The sequence below is a fragment of the Amblyomma mixtum genome, chromosome 3 (assembly GCF_055824585.1).
Source record: "Amblyomma mixtum isolate Tamu chromosome 3, ASM5582458v1, whole genome shotgun sequence".
NCBI classification, from domain to species: Eukaryota; Metazoa; Arthropoda; class Arachnida; order Ixodida; family Ixodidae; genus Amblyomma; species Amblyomma mixtum.
In genome coordinates, this window is record NC_143014.1 from 236,213,226 (window position 1) to 236,232,208 (window position 18,983).

The 18,983-nt window shown below is 46.9% G+C and overlaps 1 protein-coding gene across 1 annotated transcript in view; it reads left to right on the forward strand.

Moving 5' to 3' along the window:
- The first annotated feature begins 5,093 nt into the window (after positions 1 to 5,093).
- Positions 5,094 to 18,983, forward strand: part of LOC149354082 (uncharacterized) — a 15,337-nt gene continuing 1,447 nt past the window's right edge. The window contains exons 1-3 of the mRNA XM_089577448.1: positions 5,094 to 5,175; positions 10,568 to 11,124; positions 17,633 to 17,683. Of these exons, the coding sequence (XP_089433574.1) occupies positions 5,094 to 5,175; positions 10,568 to 11,124; positions 17,633 to 17,683 (690 nt within the window). The remainder of the gene's footprint in view (positions 5,176 to 10,567; positions 11,125 to 17,632; positions 17,684 to 18,983) is intronic.

An 18,983-nucleotide genomic window follows, 5' to 3' on the forward strand; every position in this document is an offset into this window, starting at 1 on the left:
TATTTATTTATTTATTTATTTATTTATTTATTTATTTATTATAATACCCTCAGAACCCGCAGGGCGTTATAGAGGGGGAGGGTGAAAAAACTCACTCAAGTGAACTTACCCTTCACGGAATGATTTTTGGCCGAGTTCGCTAATAAAAACTTGTTCCGGACTTGTTCCACTTGTGCCAAACCACCGGCACTAATCCGCATAGCACTTTAACAGGAATTAGCTTGAGGAAAAATTCGCCCCGTGCGTGGAGAAAAGTAACCGGAGGCGCACAATAAAGCCCGCCTTTTCAGCCAATGTTCTATCAGAGAGCAGATATTTCGATCAAATGGGACATGATCGCTCGTTCAGTGCAAAATTTGTTTTGCGTTAAGTGTGTTTACATGAGGTTAAATATGATTTATCTCTGCTTTAAAACACTACAACGGAGCCGGGATTTCTAATATAAAGGCTTCTATGGAAGGAATACGGTCCCAGAAGGCAGCTGTAACTCCCGTTCTAATCCTCGTATCCTAAACATTTCACCCTTATGCGCTAAGGGAACCCGTTAGCTTTGCTTAACGTCACGTTTTTCTTATTGATTCTTAATTCACAGGTCATCTATAAAGACACTCTAGAATTCACGCTTTGTCATCTCTTTGCATCGCTGCAAAGGAGAGCACAAAAAGGAAAAGAAAGACGTTAAAGAAGTTAGAAGTTTCAGACGAAGAGCATGAAGCCTTTGTAACTGGTCTGAACGCATGTTTCGTTATGCCTCGCCACAAGGCGACTTGAGGAACGGATCGGTGCTAAGTCGCAGAATGTCAACGTCTTGCTCCAGGAGCTCAACGGCAAGAAACGCGCATCATGCACCCTTATGGTGGTGGAAAAAACAGCGCAAACTAAGACAGAAAACACAGAAAAAGAAGGGAGACACTACAAGCGCTTACTCGCAACTAAGGTTTATTAGAAAAAAACAACAGAATATAGTGGGCTTGCGACTGCTACTTTAGGCGTACACCACTTTGAACCTCACTGAGATCTGTAGTCGCCGCTCATGCAATATATAAGCTCCTTCAAGAACTTTTTCACACATCTGAGTTTTTTTAAATGCGCTCATTATACTTCGCACGGAGAAGTGTTCATCATAGGAGTCTCAGAAAGCTCTCCATGATGAGCGAAGCAGTGAAAGCGCCCCAAGGACACAATTAAGGCTCTGTGCATACCTACGGACTTTTAGTTGGAAGTTAGCTACGACAGAGTCAATGTTTCATAAATTACACGCTTCTCATTCTTGTCATTGCCACTTCCATTAAAAATAAGAAATAACGCGTTTTTTTCCCTGTGCTGGCCCCGTATAGCCATGGAAAGTGAACGTCATAATGGCTTTCTTTGCGTGGTAACGGCTATATTGCATTCCACCCGTCTTCCTAGTTCCGAACACATATGTCGACATCTCATCCTTCCCGCGGTGTTCTGGGGTTGAATATTGGTTACCGAGTTAAGACATTCATTATTCAGTTAGTTTGAGCACGCGGGCGATTGTGCTTCGGTGTCAACAGAAAGAGACAACTAATAGACACAAGATTTAAAAAAGAAACGGCCAAAAATGGGGCTTACAAAAGTATCGCAGGGGGAGTGGAAGAGAGTAGGGGTAATATAAGATATAAGAAACCCCCAGGCTTTTGACCTCCTTCAGGAGCAGAAAGACGACAGCGAGAGGTAACACTCCACTATGAAAGCGCGCGTTATCAAACAAGCCCTTTGCGGCGGAGGCCCGCTTGGCAAAGTTTGTCCTTGGTCAGGACGTAAAAGCTTGAGTTTCCGCTTGCACCAAGCTACGCTGATTGCAACGCCATTTGATGCAGTGAAGGAAAGGCATGGTTCGGGCGTACGGCATGGACTCTGCTAGAACGATACAGAATGAGTATCAAGGATAATGCACTATGGGTCCGAGACCTCTACAGGCGCGTATTAGCTAGGTGCTGTTGCTCCTGTCTCGCCTGTTGTGATTGGAGGTGAAAACGAAAAAAAATGAAGCACTACAATTAAAGAGAACAGAGCTACCTTTTATCAAGGGTACTGAAGGATTGAGGGAAAAAAAAAAGACATCGAAATAAGAGAACACAAACACGCTCTTAGACTTCCCTTGTAGGTATGTCGAAGTGAATGCAAAAAGGTTTCTCTGTCAAGTAACGAACTTTCGTACTTACCGTGTTAGTTTTCACGTGGCAGGCAAGCTGAGAGGCCTGTTTGAAAAATGTCCCTAAACGGAGCTGGGTCTGTTCTTTCTGTTTGCGGAGCTGGTGCACTGCGACGTTTCTTTTCTCGACCCTTCCAACACTGATTTTCTATTTTTAATTTGGTGGTAGCATTTCCTGCGCGTGTTTTCTTCACATAGGTTGTGACCCTCGTAGTGCACGAAAGCACACATACTGTCTCGTCGCGGAGCAGAAAGACGGCTCTGAGACAAAAGTAATTTTGGTTACTGTTTACTTATGGAGTTTCCTAAAGCACCCTAGTGGGTATTGTTGTATGGAGAGAAATGAGGAAGCAACACAGCTAAAACGAGATTACACAACGTGCAGAAAACATTTAATACAAGTAAAGCGTGTACAACCACAACGCGAGAAAACGCACCTGTTTCTACACACAATACTCCGATTTTGAAATTTACCAATGTAATCGGCGGGCAACGTGAATTGTTCCCTCTCGCATGCTTTCAGTGCAGTACGTCTCTTCATGCCAGCAAATATAGCGCAGAGATGCAGTTTTTAAAGAGGACACGCTGTCTCCATTAACACGGAGACGTGTAACTACACTGAATTAGGCACACTTAGCATCCACTTAGCTGCAGCCGCACTATAGAGAAATAACACTAATGTTTACCTACAAATATTGTGGTAAATATTGGGCAAATATTACGCTTATTGTAGTGTAGTAGTTTGTAAAGTAAACTAAAAGCAGTCCCGGTGGTTTTACTATGCTTAACACCTCTTCCAAACTAAGGCTGTAGCCCCTCTGGGAAGCCAGGCCGACATAATCTGTTACTTGAATGCTAGGCGTGCTACACTGGCAAGTAGCTTCATAAGAAAAGTTTGCAACCTGTCAACCTTCTTTTCAACCATGCTTTGTAAAAATTATTACAAAACTGTCGTACAAACAATTAGGGGCTGGAATGCAGGTTCGATAGAAACGACGTCTCCGCAGAAACCTGGTGCCTCAAATCTGCGTTCTTTTACGTCGCTGGGCCAATAGCAGAAGCCTTATATGCCCATCGACATCGCTTTATGGCGCCTCTTTTGCAGTAAACGCATTTTCCTCCTCATCATTACCATAGCTCAGAAAAAGGCGTGCACCGGCAAGCATAGGGTATAATGGCGCCGCCGAGCTACCTCGTGTAAACACCTTTTAATAAAACAAGATTTATGATGACCACGCTTGTTTTTTACAGTCGACAGTATTTATGGGCTCTGCATGTAGACAGAATAGCCACACCGTAAGCTTGTTGTTAGGAGGCGTGGTTAATAGACGATTATGTTGTTTATCGTCTTCTCTGGCCTTCTTCAAAGCAGTTAAGTATGACATATTAATGCGGTTACTGCGGGCTCAGGAAATGAGCCGGGGAGCTTTTGCAGCACTGCGGGACGCTGGAGCAACGCCCAGTTTGTTCGGGAGTATAGTTACTGGTTTCATTTAGTTTATAGTGGATATGATAAAACAGCAACCTTTAAGTACACCTTCGCCAGTAAACTCGAACTAACATGAAGAAATCAAAAAGAACGAGAACGTTATCCAAGCCGCTTAGTAGTGCGAAGTGGGGATTCAATGCGAAGAGCTGATTTGCTGGACGGGGCCGTACATCACAACGTAAACGAACAAGGATTCTATGAGTGCCTTGCATATAAAGGACCATATTGAAATACGCACTGCTTATGCGTAGCACTGGAGGCTTTGAACGATGCTAACGAATGTTTCGCTGCCAACGACAGCGTAGAGACCGCAAGAACTTCTTAGCGCAAGACTTGGGACTGCCACCGAGTTTCCCAGGTCTCTGACTGACTCGGAATAACGGGAACAGAGCCTGAAATTGCAAAAGGCGATACGAAGAGAAGTGGAAGTTACTGCTCGTGGTCTAACTTCATTGCGCACAAAAGATGCACACAGATCGGGGGGGGGGGGGGGGGGGGGGGGGTAGTATTGAACATACGCAAGCAGTTTTTTGCCTTTCGTCCTTACGAATTGCGATTTTCGACGGGAATTCATTTTAGTTAAAATATCTATTTTCACAAATGGGGCACGCGCAGGAATTGTTGCCGTAAAAGAGAAACTCAGATTCAGGCGGGACTGAAGACTAATTTTCTGCCCTTAGCTTCCTTATAGCGGGTGAACGGCCACGTAGCCTGTCGTAGCTGTTAAATGTTACCATGACCATTAATTATCAACCTGTCCGTAATACAGTGTCCGGTATATTCGGCACTCACAAGTGCAGATTGAAATTGAATAATTTCGTGCACGATTGCGACGCGGATTTCGAGCTCCAAGAGACTCCTCTCTTGTGACGCCCTAAAAAGCTGAGGTCAGTGTACCTCATTTTGCCTTTGCACATTTTGGATGTCTCACAAGCCAGTAAAATACGGCACCCACGGCAAGAGACGACGCCTCATCCACACGCCACCTTGCAGGGAAGCATCCTGCCTCCCCAGCCAGACATGACCGCGCACGTGTGGAAGCACAGACGCCGCTTTCGAAAGGCCCAAATATTTCCATCCGCCCTACAAGCCTTGTTGCGCCCTAGCCGAAAAAGATCAGGTGCCGTCGATCAAGTCGAAGATAAGATCAGCGTCGATTGTAGGCGCAAACCCGACCCAGATGCCGCTGACACATGCAGTGTTCTTTGCTCGCTTTTGACATCAGGCGTTGTATACCTGTGACAGGCTTTGTCTCGCGATAGATCGCAGCATTCTTCTTTCTTTTTTTTCCCCTCTCATGCCACCAAATCTGGGAAGCTCACCCCCGCGCGCTGTCGCTCGGGTAGGGCGACAACTCTCGCAGACGTCGGCTTGGTCGGCGAGGTTTGCTGTCTGCCGGGATCTGACTGTCGTATTACGGAGAGAATGGTCTTCCGCAACCGTACTGCGTCTTCGAACTGGCTGCTGCCTGCCCTTATCGCCCTTTTATTTTTCCCTTATGGACGGGGTAAGTCAGCGCAAACAGGCTAGCATGCGTCTGATGGGGACATATTCGTTAGGTGGTTGTCCTGTAGCCGCGAACAAAAGAAGGCAAGAGTTGTTAATAACTGTTGGCCTCCTGGAGCGCGCCTCCATTTGCCTCAACTACACAGTAAATCTCTTCCTCCTTTTTATTTTAAGGCGAATTCCTTTCCTGATTATGTGGACGATTTTGTGTCATCAAAACGTGTCGGCAGCAGTTGTCGCGTTCTCAGAAGAGATGAGATCAAACGAATGGTTGTACTCGATACAAAATGATGTGAGGATGATGCGCAAAAAAAAAGTGTGTCGATAGGATGATCAGCTAATTAATTAGAGCCAAAAATGTAGAAAATCTGGCACGTACACGATATAGTGAGAAGACGGGAAAACAACCATGAACGGCAAAATAGTGGAAAATGGGCAAAGGAGTGAAAATAAAGTTTGAAATGGATTTAAATGTGTTTATTCAGTAATAATTAACCAAACAAAAACTTTGATTCAGACAGAATTAGTTAATTAATTAGAAGCAAAAGTCGGATGGTCGAATAGGCTACGGTGAAAAATTACGGGAAAGCAGCAATGGCTCCAAATTTGAAAGACCAAAATGCGTGATCGAGGGGAAAATGGGTGTAATCAGAGTGAATGTGAATAATTAAGGTGATTAACTAAGAAAAAATGTAAAACAAAGTGAGTGCAATGATAACCCTAGTCAATGAGGATGAATAATTGATAGCAATTAATGACAATTCCGAAGCTAATTAATGCGCTAATGAAGGCCAATGCGATGCTAATTAAGAGCAAAGAGGGGCAACGAGTATCAAAGAGATGCAAAGAGAGACAAAGAGCTCCGTGGAGGCGTCAGTGCTTTCGCATTCTCCCAATGCGGGTCGCTGCAGTGGTCTCTACCGTTCTTTTATTCGCTTTTTGCAGATGCAACGATGCCTTTTCTTAGGAAGCTGTAATGACTAGTAAAAATCTATTTTTAAGACTCATACCTTCAATGAAGTGTTGCTCTACTCTTACGAATGTTCAGGTGCCTGCACAGAAAATTGTTTTTTGTTTAATCTGTGTGTCATGGCGTCATGGGTTACACGGCCTGGGAACATTAATTCGGCACAAGATACTAGAACACGCTTCTTGAGAGAGTACTTTGTTACCGTACATCGATTACCGATGCTCCGAACTAAGCCTGCTTTCTAAACATCAAGAAGTAAAGAGGGAGAAAGTTGTCCTCACTCCTTTTCATCAAACGCTGCACGCAAGAGGACGTCTTACTCTCTTTTTACCCCCATATAGACGTATTCGTGTCTGCAGTGCACAGCTTCTGATATATGCATGTAAATGCTGCTGATTCGTCACGAGACACTATTATAAATACCTCACATTGCAGCGCCAATGCGGGGTGAATGCGTGACTTGACCGCATGTTTATAGCTGCATTGCTCTATTTGGCATGAATTTTGTGAGAGTGAGAGAACGTTAGCATGAACCGTCAACATGCACACTGAATTCGCTTTCCAACAGAGATTAGACAGTTATAACCGAGACAGATATAGCCAGCAGGGCGGAGCAGGCGAGCGGATACACCAGCAGAGAGGCACGCGAGTGAAGAGTTTTAGCCTTGCGGATCGCCCGTCTTCTCGAGAGGAGTAGAGTCGCTTGCTCTGCAGCTCTACCTATCGGTCACAATTAGGGTTAGAGTGAAAAGAATACCAATTAAGCCCGCTAATATTGCGCTGAAACTGTTTAGCAAAGGTAGATTATGTGTTTTTAGTTAATTATTCGGTAAAAGTTGCGTAGATGTACAGATGAGGCTGCCATCTTGAATACCCATACACGCCCGCGCACTCCTACGCACGCTCGCGCGCTGCCTATATCGCTCTGCAGTAGAGAGCTTCCCAGCCATGGAGGAAAAAAAAACAAAGGAGGGAGCATGACGTCACGCGGCCAGCGTTCGCAAGCCGAGTGTTTATGAAGTCGTTTTCTCCGTCAGTTTTTTCGCTCTCCCAGTCAGTCCTGTATGTCTTGGTTCTGGTATGTTTTAGTGCGCGCGTTTGTGCGGCTTGTGGCGCGGGGCGTCTGCAGCAAGGAGGTTGGTCTACAATCAGTTTGCCACTCTTATCCGCGCATGCGCGCGCGCAGAGGGGCTAGATTTTACCGCACGCTATCACGTGGTGTGATCATGGGGACAAACTTTATTTTTTTTTATTATATCTTTACTTGTTAAGACTAGGCTTCAAGGCCGTCGCCGGACGCTCCCTCCTAAGTTTTTTTTTTCCTCCATGTTCCCAGAGGGCGTAAGCTTAGCTCCGTAAAAACGCTGGCCGGCCTAGCGACATGCGCATGCGCAGTGGCGTCGTGCGCTCGTCCGCTCCTCTCCGCTGGCCACAAAAACGCTCACTAAAACTGTCTAATTTCTCGGGTGCAAAGCTCTTTTCTGCATTGTTTCTTCATTTATCTAGCTGCGAAAGTTCTAGCGTAGCACCGCTGTCTTTGCAGTGCTGGCCATTTGGATCGCTGATCTTCTCAAAAATGCATGCAGGACGAAGCCGCCCGAACAAAACTGCAGCAATAAGAGCTGTTAGTAGGCAAAGGCAACCAGCTCTGCGGTATTCAAGCAGAAAACTTGACTACCGCTGGGCTGGAGATAAGTCGTCGGGCTCGCGACAGAGAATTCCGCAGTTCATTTTTTTTTTTGAATTTTCGTTTTGGGTGAATACTTCCACTTCTACCAATAGTCAGATGTACTCTCACGGCAAAGTCTGGCTCAGTAGGAGTGTTGCAACTCATGAAGATGGAGAAAACATGGGACGAGAATTTACTCCTTTAAGAGGAATTGCTCGAAGTGCTTTACTTTTTGCAGTGTATGCACTCATTGAAATGAAAATATTTAAGCAGCATGAAAAAGGAAAGCCCGAAAGCCGAAGCAAAAGCTTTCGCCGAAGAGTTAAATCCTGTCCTATCTTACAAGGCAAAAAAAAATAAAACAAAGCACGGGCATGCACCTAACAGCAAGTACGATTCTTACTTTTATCTTTTGCTCTCAAGAAATTATCACTTGTCCAGTGACTCCAAACGAACTCGATTTAAAACTCCCCTTTCAATCAATTTTGCGTTTAGATAGTCATAAAAGGCACCTTTTCGAATAAAAAATATAATTACGCAGCTGTTATTTTCTGTGAACCACAATAATCCTTTTGGCTGGACATGAGAACTCACAGGAGAGCAGTTGCTTCGTCTATTCCTTACCGTTATAAAATTTATTACTCCTCGAGTTCCAAAGGGGTTCCAAAGCTCATGAAACATGGGTAGTTGGCAAGCAACCCCATATATTTTTTCTTACGATTTTATTTTTCGAAATGAATTTAATTCAGAGGTTTCCATTCTAAAGAGGCGTGCAGACTGCAAAGGGCAGGTTACATTCCGGTCCCCTCCTTCATTGTACCCTAAGGTGTTTTTCTTCTTGCACGCACCGTTGCTTCACTGATAAGTTTTAGCCATCAAGTATAAGAGGGACTGTCCAACTTAGGAACCATCGCAGCCACACTGAAAGCCAAACTGTACTATCAAGGATATTCTGCTACGGCTTTAACACACACCCCCAAACACTTATACAAAGGGTGTTATGGACGCAACTAAACCGATGTTTAAAAGCTTATTTTAACTCGACAGCGCTGAAGAGACAAATGCAAATGCTGATTATTAGCTCATGTTTGTTATGAAAGGCACACGAACACAGGCTCCGACTGAGAACTGAACTTAATGTTATTCGACCACTCCCCTGAGTTCAACCACTCCCGTTTCCCTTTAACATTTGATATATCTACGCTTATTTTTGTGCACTATTCCTCATGAGTAAAACAATTGGCCCAATTTGCAGCGCTACTGAGTGGAGTAAGAGTGTAAAACCCCGCATGATATATGAACTAGGTTACCATTAAGTCCCATTAGCGCTTCCGAGAGTACAGGGCCCGTATTCCGAGTTTCGCCGTTTCCGAAACCGTCGTTTTCAGCTACACTCCACTGGTGTGGCTGAAAATTTATTATAGGCAAGATAAGACGAAGCGAAAGCCCTGCATCAAATTTATAGCCATTGACGTGCCAAAACAAACGCAGCACCATCGACCAGTTCACTTCGAAGCGAGTGGCTCCGTTTCAGAGCGCGCCCTCATTTTGGTTACTTACTTCATTGGAGTCCTCGAGCATTCACTGTGGGAGCGTCCGCTATGTGCATGACATCATCGTCCGGTTTCTTGGCGAGTTCTTGCTGCATCATCTCCGCCACATCGTCTTCTGGCGTTTCGACCAATCGGGTGGGGCAGAAAACGACGGTTTCGAAAACGAGGAAACTCGGAATATGGACCCAGGTTGTTTTGAAGCGATAGCTTCCCTCTGCTAGGCAAAGCCGGGTATCGCCGCGTGTGCAACATCACGAGCCTGACTGGTAGGTGGGGCCAAGAGAGCAACCCAGGAGGCAGGTTTGGCCACCTAGGTCACGTGACCTTGCAGCGCCATCACGTCCTGGTCATCGGATAGTGAGCAAACTGTCCACCGTGGTAGATCACCATTAAAGTAATGATTGATTGCTGGGGAGGAGCAACATGGGCCACACAAAGCACACCGCTACAAGCGCCTGCCATCCCAGGGCAGTGGCGCATCTCTTAACCGCTGCACCACTGCGCTAAGAAGAGTAATAGGACTTCCACAAATCTATGAATGGTATAAAATGGAGAATGACCTTCTACTTATATAGGAATTTCCCCAATACGCTATCGCATCATGCCCTTAAGGCCGAGCTTAATTGCCCCCTCTTTTTTATGCCGAGAATTCAGTTCAAAATCTCCAAAACACATCACGAAAACTCCGGCTCCTTCTTCGCAGCTGCACTAACTGCTGTGACGAACGGGAGGTTGCGTGAATCTAGTTAATTTCATATGAAAGGTTAATTAGTTAACTGTTTTAAGCGCTTTTGCAGCGGTACCTGCTCACCATATTGTTCATTCTCGCCAAAGTTTCGAGCAAGCGCAAAATTTTCAAATCTTATATTCGTGCGCAACAAAAATCGAAAGCATCTGTACCATGGCATCCACTCATAAAGTACACCGAATCGTGTGCAACGTTTTATAGCACGTAGGTCGATAATTATAGAGAGACGCTCGACAGCTGCTTGGCAGGAGCTTGATTTATTTTCCCCTTGCAATCCCATGCAACCCTGTGCTCTTGCTTTGCTTCGTGAATTCATATTGCTATCTTGCAGTGGATTCGAAAATTAATGCAGAGGGTCGGAATGAACAACCTTTGATGCCATTCCGATCTGTTTGTTCGAGATACTACCTTCTCCTGGTGTTCTCATTATTGTTCCACACTGTTACCTGGCAGCATGCGCCACCTGCTCGGCAGGCACCCAGAATCAAGGCGGCACCAACGGAACCGCGGGTGGAACCACTTTCGGCGGGGTGGGTAGCCCCTGTGGCGGCGGTGCACAGAACTGTGGAGGCACTGCCGGAGGCACTGGAGGCGCTGGAGGTGCGTCTGGCGCAGGTGGATCTGGTACTGGAGGAACTGGATCTGGCGGAACTGGCTCTGTTGGAACTGTTAATGGGGGCGCTGACTCTGGCGGAACTAGTACTGGTAGAGCTGGCACTGGTGGAACTAGCGGGACTGGCGGGGCTGGTACAGGGGGAGCTGCCGCTGGTGGCTGCTGCAAAGGAGGATCTGGAGCAGGTGGGACTGGTACAGGTGGAGCTGGTGCAGGTGGAGCGAGTGCAGGTGGAGCTGGTACAGGTGCATCAGGTGCTGGAGGAACCGGTGGAACAGGTAGTGGAACGTCTTCTGGTGGTGGTGTAGGAACTAGTGGCGGCTCTGGAGGAAGCGGCGACCGATTCACTTGTGTCCTCCGACAGTTTCGGGTGCCCCAAATCAACGACTTGGTGACGGTAAGGCGTTAGTTCAGTTCATTCGCGTGTACCGACGTCTGCAAACCTAACACGAATGCTCGAGTGCGTGGCTTGGACACTAATATTAGCGCCGCGGAACTTTGACCGCTTGGTTATGCTAGGGTGCCTGCAAGGTACCCGCTATCGTCAGCTGCCGCGAACACACCAGAAAGCATGGTCTCGGCCCCAGCGGCCAACACTCCACGGCGCCGATATCGGTCGAAGCCACATGGTCGTGCAATCGTATCAAGTTTGGGAGTCGTGGCACAGGCAGCAATCGACGACTACGTTCACTAATTGAACCTAACCATTGCTACATTAATTTTGAAAGTATCTCATGACTACTGGTTTCCACGGTCATCCACGAAGAAAGCTGTTTAGAAGCCTAACAAGTGATGAGAAACTGAGACACCGAAATTTAGTAATAAAAAGTGGGGTATTACAGCAAAAAGCTGCTTTAGGGAGCTTAACCGCGATGGCCTGCAGTGATCCGTGAAGAACTGCATTTTCCCGCGTGACTTTCTTAAGATTAGAAAAAAAATGCACCAAAAAATTATTAGATATAAGTTTATCCGCTTAGCGCGTTATTCAGAGAAAGATGATTGCCATTAGCGGCCGAGAAATCTGGAGCGGCAGGCCCATTTTGATGTTTCAAAGGCGAATGGTCTGTTTTGGCGTCTGTACGCTCACGTGCACACTCGGCCTTCTTCTGCTTGTGGCGATTGGTTCTGTTCAATCGCGTTCCCGGCACTCTTCAGGGACTCCAAGACCCCACTTGCACGAAGCAAATAGTCTAGTTCCCGGTGCTGTCTTATTCGCATTCTTAACCCTCCTTTGGTTTTGAGGAAAGGAAAGACGCGTCACTGGCTGAATAGTTCAGTGGACACCTCAATCGCGCTTTGAGATACAGGGCAGTGGTGTTCACCTAACGCGTTACGCGTTATGCATAACCTGGCCGTTGTACCGCTTCAATTGCTTCTACTGAATTGCATGTATACAGAGCTATAACAGCCTTCGCTGTGAAAGATTGCTTTTCACGACGATAACGAACCAACACATGCAATTGGCGGAAACCTCCATTTCCTCTCAACTTTGTCTAACGCTGCTGCTAGACATGCGGGTTATACAACGAATGGCCGCTATAAGTAAATGGATTTTGTTTACCGAAGGAGCTTCCGAACTTCCCGCGCGCAGAGGTGATCTGCGGGGTTATTGGGTGGCCACTCTACAGATGGCGCTGCAAGCGCTACTTCGACAGAACAGCCGAAAGGAAGACCAATTTACCGCGGCAGTCCCCTACTTTCTGAAGCTAGCTCAGGGTGCCTGCGAATGCGAATGTTTTGAAAGAATTAAAGAGTCAATGAAGGTTACTTATGAAGTCAAGGGTATGGTGGAATCCCGCCTGGTCGGAACGATACACTGAAAAAAAAAGCCTCATAAGAAAGATGACACTTCGGCTCACAGCACGGGGCCCTCATTGCAACCGCCTTAATTAAAAAAGATAGAATTTCGCCCCCAAGCAGTAGGGCCATGCTGTGAACAAAACCCTGCGCGCTGAAAACGGCAACGTCACCTTTTTAATTCAGCTGCTAGGTCTCGGGGTTTCCTGTAAAGGTTATTTTTGAGCCACGAAGGAAAAATAAATCGGTGGGATAATCTTAAAAAGAAAAAGAAATCATATGGAGACTACCTTATCATCATATGGTCGAAAGTGTCTACATGTTTGCATTTTGGAAATTCATAATTCTTCGTTTACAAAAGATAGGCATATTTTTGAGGTATATAGAATGCATGAAATGATCGCTGGCATGCTATATATGATATATATGAGATAGATATGATGCTCGGGATTTTATTATGCTCCGATCTCGAGGTGACATGCTAGGAGCAAGACACGCAACGACTGCAGCAGCAAACTGTTCATTGGGTGAACTTGTTACCACAGTGAAACGCAAGGTACTCGGTGGCGGCAGCATCTGCACGCACACCTGGCAGCCGTCACGATCAGAATAACCCAGTTAGTCGACCTCGCTCGATTCAAACACGTCTCAGGGCATGCTGGATAATGGGCGTACATCCCAGTGAATAGTCTCGAACAGTACAGAATCACCCACACATGACCCCGAATATTCGCCGGTAATGCAGCACCGCGTGTATTGTATTGTCGACGCACAAGATAACTTACTGGCGCCGGGGCAGCCGAAGCCACCTAGCTCAAGAAACAGGCGAACTACGATGATGCCGCTCGGGCGTTCGAACGCCAGTTCAGCGTCAACCGGTTCGGCTGTGCGTGTTGGGTCATCGACTGACTCAATGGTGCTCTCAATTTCAGTGGTAGCTTCATGCTCAGTAGCCTCATTCATCAGTAACTTTATTTAGGCAACGGAGCTAAGAGAGCAGCCAAAGCTTCATTTGGCAGCATCTTTGATGGCAGCCCGGTAATTAATTTCACATTTTCTGTCTCTCCAAAGAGTGATCGAAAAGATTCAAATAGTTGGGCTTTTGGTATTCCAGCGTCGTGCATTCGTAGTTTAATAGGAAGCCTTTCACGGAGGCTAAACTTGCTCCTCGTTCACGACGTGTCGCTGACGGCCACTCTTTTTCCGACGGGGTATTCATTACAACCCATGAGACGCTGACATGAAACAGGCGCTTAAATTTGGGAAAGAGCGATCAAGAGAACTGGTTGACTGAGATCATTAAGCACTCTACTAAACAATTATGCGAGGCTTGGTGCAGCTTAAGGCCACTAGTCGTCTTTTTTTTTGGCAAAACAGGCCCCAAGATGCGGCGTTCGGTCGAAAGTACCCAGCCGACTTGTCTCACCACGAAAGCTTGAAAGCTTAAATAGGTACACCCGATTGGTGGTGCAACATTTCTCGCCACTGCGCGAGAAAATATTCTGTAAAAAAAACTTTACTTCCATTCATGACACTTTTATTTCTCCATAAGCTCCTCAGTTTCCTTCCGATCGCAATGATGCTAGAAACAAAGTACTAAGCAGAAAACATTTCATGGCATCGCCTTCTGCTGGTACAGACAAAACTTCGTCTTTGTCCTTTTGTGTGCGTATCTCTGGGTTTTTTACGTAATCTGAAATTTCACACAGATTCTTCGTTGATGTTTATTCGTTCTCTGTTTTGTTCTTCCAACGGTATTAATGTCTGTTTTGCGAGTGTTCTGTTTTTCTTAAGGATCATATTTGATTTTCGCAACAAACGCTGGATTGGTTGGTTTGGTTTGTTGATTGGGGCTCAACGTCCCAAAGCAACTCAGGCTGTGAGAGACGCCGTACTGAAGGGCTACGGAAATTTCGGCCACCTGGGGTTCCTTAACGTGCTCTGACATCGCACAGTACAGGGGCCTCTGGAATTAGCCTTGATTGAAAATCAGCCGACGCGGCCGGGATCGAACCCACGTCTTTCGGGTCACCAGCAGAGCGCCGTAACCACTGAGCCACCTCGGAAAACAACGAAACAGTGCAACGCTGGGTGAAAATAGCGTTCGACGACGAATGTTGCGACAGGGACAAATGGACAAAGAAGACAAGCTCAGGATGGCACCGGCGATAGCAGCACGACTTTTTCTTTTCTGTATTTTTTATTTGTACAAATTCTAGCTTTAAGTCCCAAAATTATCCAAATACTCCACTTTTTGCACATGAGCGCGTTCGTATCCGCTATGCATCTGTCGCGAATCGGGGTGACGCGTCCCCGACTGCTGGAGGGGAACGCTTTCGTGTGCAGGTTCGAAGGAAAGAACAAAGAAATCAAACAAAACAAAACGAAGCCGTGTTTATATTTTAAAGGAAAGGGAGCCAATAGAAGAAGCGAAAACACTAAGGAAAACACACACTAGGCACGCGTAAAACACCACAGATAAAAAGGAGAGAGTTCACCGGCTACAAAGCGTCCCAGGTGGTGCGAGAATGCCTTGCAGGTAGCACAGACGCGGGTTGGCGAGTTGCGATGCGTCGCTGGCGTTGCGTTCAGGAAGGCGATGGTAGAGAGCCAGGAGATGAGGAACAGAGATGGATACGGGAGACGCTGACGAACTCGTGTCAGCCGCCCCCAAGAACTGAGCAGCTGCAGCAGGAAAACTGTAGCCAGGTTCTGTCGACGGCGTTCCGCGAACACCGTAGGCTTGTGCAGCCTATCCCAGGAAACCTTGGCTGCTGCCTCTTCCGACCTCGATATGGATGCAGTAGGCCTGCGTCGTTGATTCAGGGAGGTCCACGGCAGCACAGACCCGAAGTCTGACGGCTGCCACCTCCACGCTTGAATGAGGCTTAATGGTCTTGCGTATGTGATCCAAGGGAAGCCACTGGCAGCTCGAACCCAACGTCCGACAGCTGCCGCTTCCACGCTTGAACGACTAGACTTGTGGTGCGGTGTCTTCCTCAACACCTCGGTTTCCTGACACGTAGCCTTACGCTCCTCGTGCCTGCCTCGCGCACACCACGCGCGCACGCGCAACGCGGGGCTGGCACGCACTGCGCTCCGATGCCCGACGCACCACTGCCGACACGCCGCGTTCCACAAATCCCTCACCAGTGTGGTGTGCACATCACAGCATCAAGGCCAATCCCTCGCCGTGGGTATGCGCCATTAAGCCTGAGGACATCATGATCATCAGTAGCAGGGCGGAAATGGATTTCGTTCCCGGTTGCGTTCCGTCGGGAAGCAATATTTGGAGAAAACGCAGCAGTTGGGTGTCGCGAAAGGTGCACAATATTTTCTAAAATGTTCATTCTTTTAACCTCCAAACTTTTGTTGACCATCTTTTTTTACAAAACATACAGAATACAGTTTCCAAGTGGCAGCATCCTCATCATTTCTTCGCTAAAGATAGCCACATTTTTACTGCCCATTAACGAGACCACGTATGCGCCATGTTATTAAGGCAACAACAATAACAACAACCAGACCACTCGTACGTATGTAAATTTACATCTGACGCTCGCCACCGGGACTGTTTTCCTTTTTTTTATCATTGCCGACGCATAAAGAATTCCGCTTCAAATCGTGTCCGCGTGGGCTACGGAAGCCAGATTTGAAATATTGGGACATTATGGACGAAAAGTGGCCTGTGGCGATGGAGGTTACATTTATGTCGCCGGAGCTGAGATACACAATAATTCGCTGAAAATTGGTACGGAGAAGATACTGCCTGCTAGCAGGAAACGTATCGTAGCAGAATACGCTGTCCTTTTGTGAGTGCGGTGGCTATATGCAAGTGCTCGTTCGCTCGCCTCCCAGCGGGCAGTTGGCGAAACGGCTCGGCATCGTGAGCAAGCTGCTCGTTTTTTGTCACAGAGATGTGGTTGCCAGTACACGCAATGCACATCGCTTTATTTTATCCTCAAACACAGCTCCAATTATCTCACTCGATATGTTTTCGCTTTGCGCGGCAGACGACAGCTCACGGAAATGAAAACGGCGAATCGATACATTTCACATTCCTCACTTGGTAACCATTCATTTAAACCAGCAAGCGTTAACCCTGCTGGTGTCTCACTAGTCACAAGGGAAACTATATGCTTCTCACGAAAAGTCTACACGTATCACACCAAAGGTTTCTACGAATCAGGTAAAAGCAAAGCGATTTAACGTTTCAGGACTACGACTCGGTTATGAGGCACACCGTACGAAAAGATTCCGGAATACTTTTAAACGCCAAGGGCCATTCAGCGTGCACATAAGGCTGGAATAACGAGCGAAGAGCGCTTTTATCTTTTTTGTACCGAAGTCTGCTCGCCACAGCTAGGAATCAAACGCGTGAACTGCCAGTTAGCAGCGTCAAAGAACCTCGTCATTTAGTCAATCCGCCACATTGGATGGCGTGTGCTGCGCTACTTCTAGAAAGGCCCCTTCTCGCAGTAGCATCGCCATAGTAAGAACACTGGCGAAAAATATCAAATATGACCGCACCTCTTGCAGGTACATTGCGTAAGGGAACACCATGCAGACAGCCATGCTCTTTTTTTTTGTGAGGGTTGTAAGAGGCAGTATCGATGTCTATGAAGTAGCGTTCTCTTGGCAGTGAGCGGCACTGGAATCCTGGCGCGCAGGGTCCTTGAGGTGCACAAAAAAATTAATATAAGTTATCACCAGACATTACTCAAATACAGCGCTCTTCAAGCGGTGGCATGGGGGGAGTTTATAATCTTTTGCTGAGGAATGAAAATGCTGGCGTACTTCCTTGATACCGAATGAAGGTAAATCACGTGCGGTGAAGTGTACTCAGCTTGCATTTCGAATTTTTTCTCCAAGAACCTCAAATTTCAGCGTGCCCCTTATTTGCCCCTTATTTGTTATGAAATAAAGTGCCCGCGAATTTTCTTCTCTCGCCATTTCTGTATGAGCTGCTTCTTGTTCCGAATACTTCATCTCATTTGTGTGGCTCTGTTCATTTCAAACTTCTGCTTGGTTTTAGGCGTTGTAAATTACTAATTTGGAGCGTGAGGCGCCAGCTAGTAATTTGCGTGATTGCGTGTTTGTTTTCCCAGTGCCTGCAAAACTTGCGACAACTTTGCGTGCAACCTGGAATGACAGTGACGGTACGTAAACAAAAAGCCTACCATACTATGTAAAAAGTGCATACGATCTTAGTTGTGCTCTCTTGCTACGCTTGAAGCGACCTCCGCACGCTTCAATGTCCTAACTCAAGACTGCTGTCTCGCGCTTAGCAACCCCTTTAGTATACTATAGCTTGCTTCTCAAGTGTTGGTAACAACCTTCGTAGTTATTTCATGTACACTGAGGCGGTCAATAAATAAAAAAACTCATATTTCCATCACCACCTGTAACGCGAATTTCCACGAAATCTTCGACGGTGCGCAGTGCCGAATGTTCGCGCTCACGCCGTTTTACATCGATGTCGGTTGCACGTGCAGTATGTGTAATACTTAGTGGGAAAACGGGAACGCGTGGTCCCGCGCTCAGGCAATCGCGAGCGTCGCGCGACCGCAGAAGCTGGCGCGGCGCAGAAAGCTCCAGAGGAGGAGCCTGAAGCCGCGCCCCTGCTTTGCGATGAAACCTACTTTACTGCGCGTTAAGGGCTGGTTTAGCCATTTCTCGGGTTCCCTCCAAGTATACCACATACTGTACATATGCATCTTGTCGCGCAACGCTTTCCCAGCCAGCGTTCCGAGAGCGTTCATCTATTCCACCCGCCGCACGTTTGCGAGTTCTGGCATCCCGATTACCTGTAGCGTCCCGCGCACAACGCTACCTCCCCGCATCACCCGTTTTCCTGCTAAAGTGGTGGACGGCATTGTGTTACATGAGGCAGGTTGCCGGGGTGAGCGGATGACATCGACAACGACGACGACGTGATTTTTACGAAGATGGCCATTGACCAAATGTCAAATTTGGTCAACACTGTTCCCACTTCGAGTTATCGATCAATTCGCTCTCGCCCTACCATAAGCTTGCCGTCCCGGTTAGCTCAATTGGTAGAGTGGCTGCTCCGGTGAAGCGGTGGTCCCGGGTTCGATCCCCGGACCAGGACGAATTTTTCTTTAACTACGAAGTTTCTGTGAAAGCTGTATAGCTTTCCTTTGTGGCCGTATGGCTGCGCTCTGGTGGACGTCAATGAGTAATTACTCCCTTATTAAAGATGCCCATTACAGCTGTCGCCGTAAAACAAAGGATCAACGGAGCATGCAGTCATCCTTTTGTAGTCAGTAGCATCGTCCTCACATAATCACAACGACGACTCCTGCACAGTTGTAGGTGCTATTGGTTTCTGTCAAGCAGGAGTCCTGAAATACGCAATGTTAACAAAGACGCTTGTAATTTCAAGGACCAATACGATTGCTACAAAGATGCAAAGTGTATACGAAATCAAAACGATTA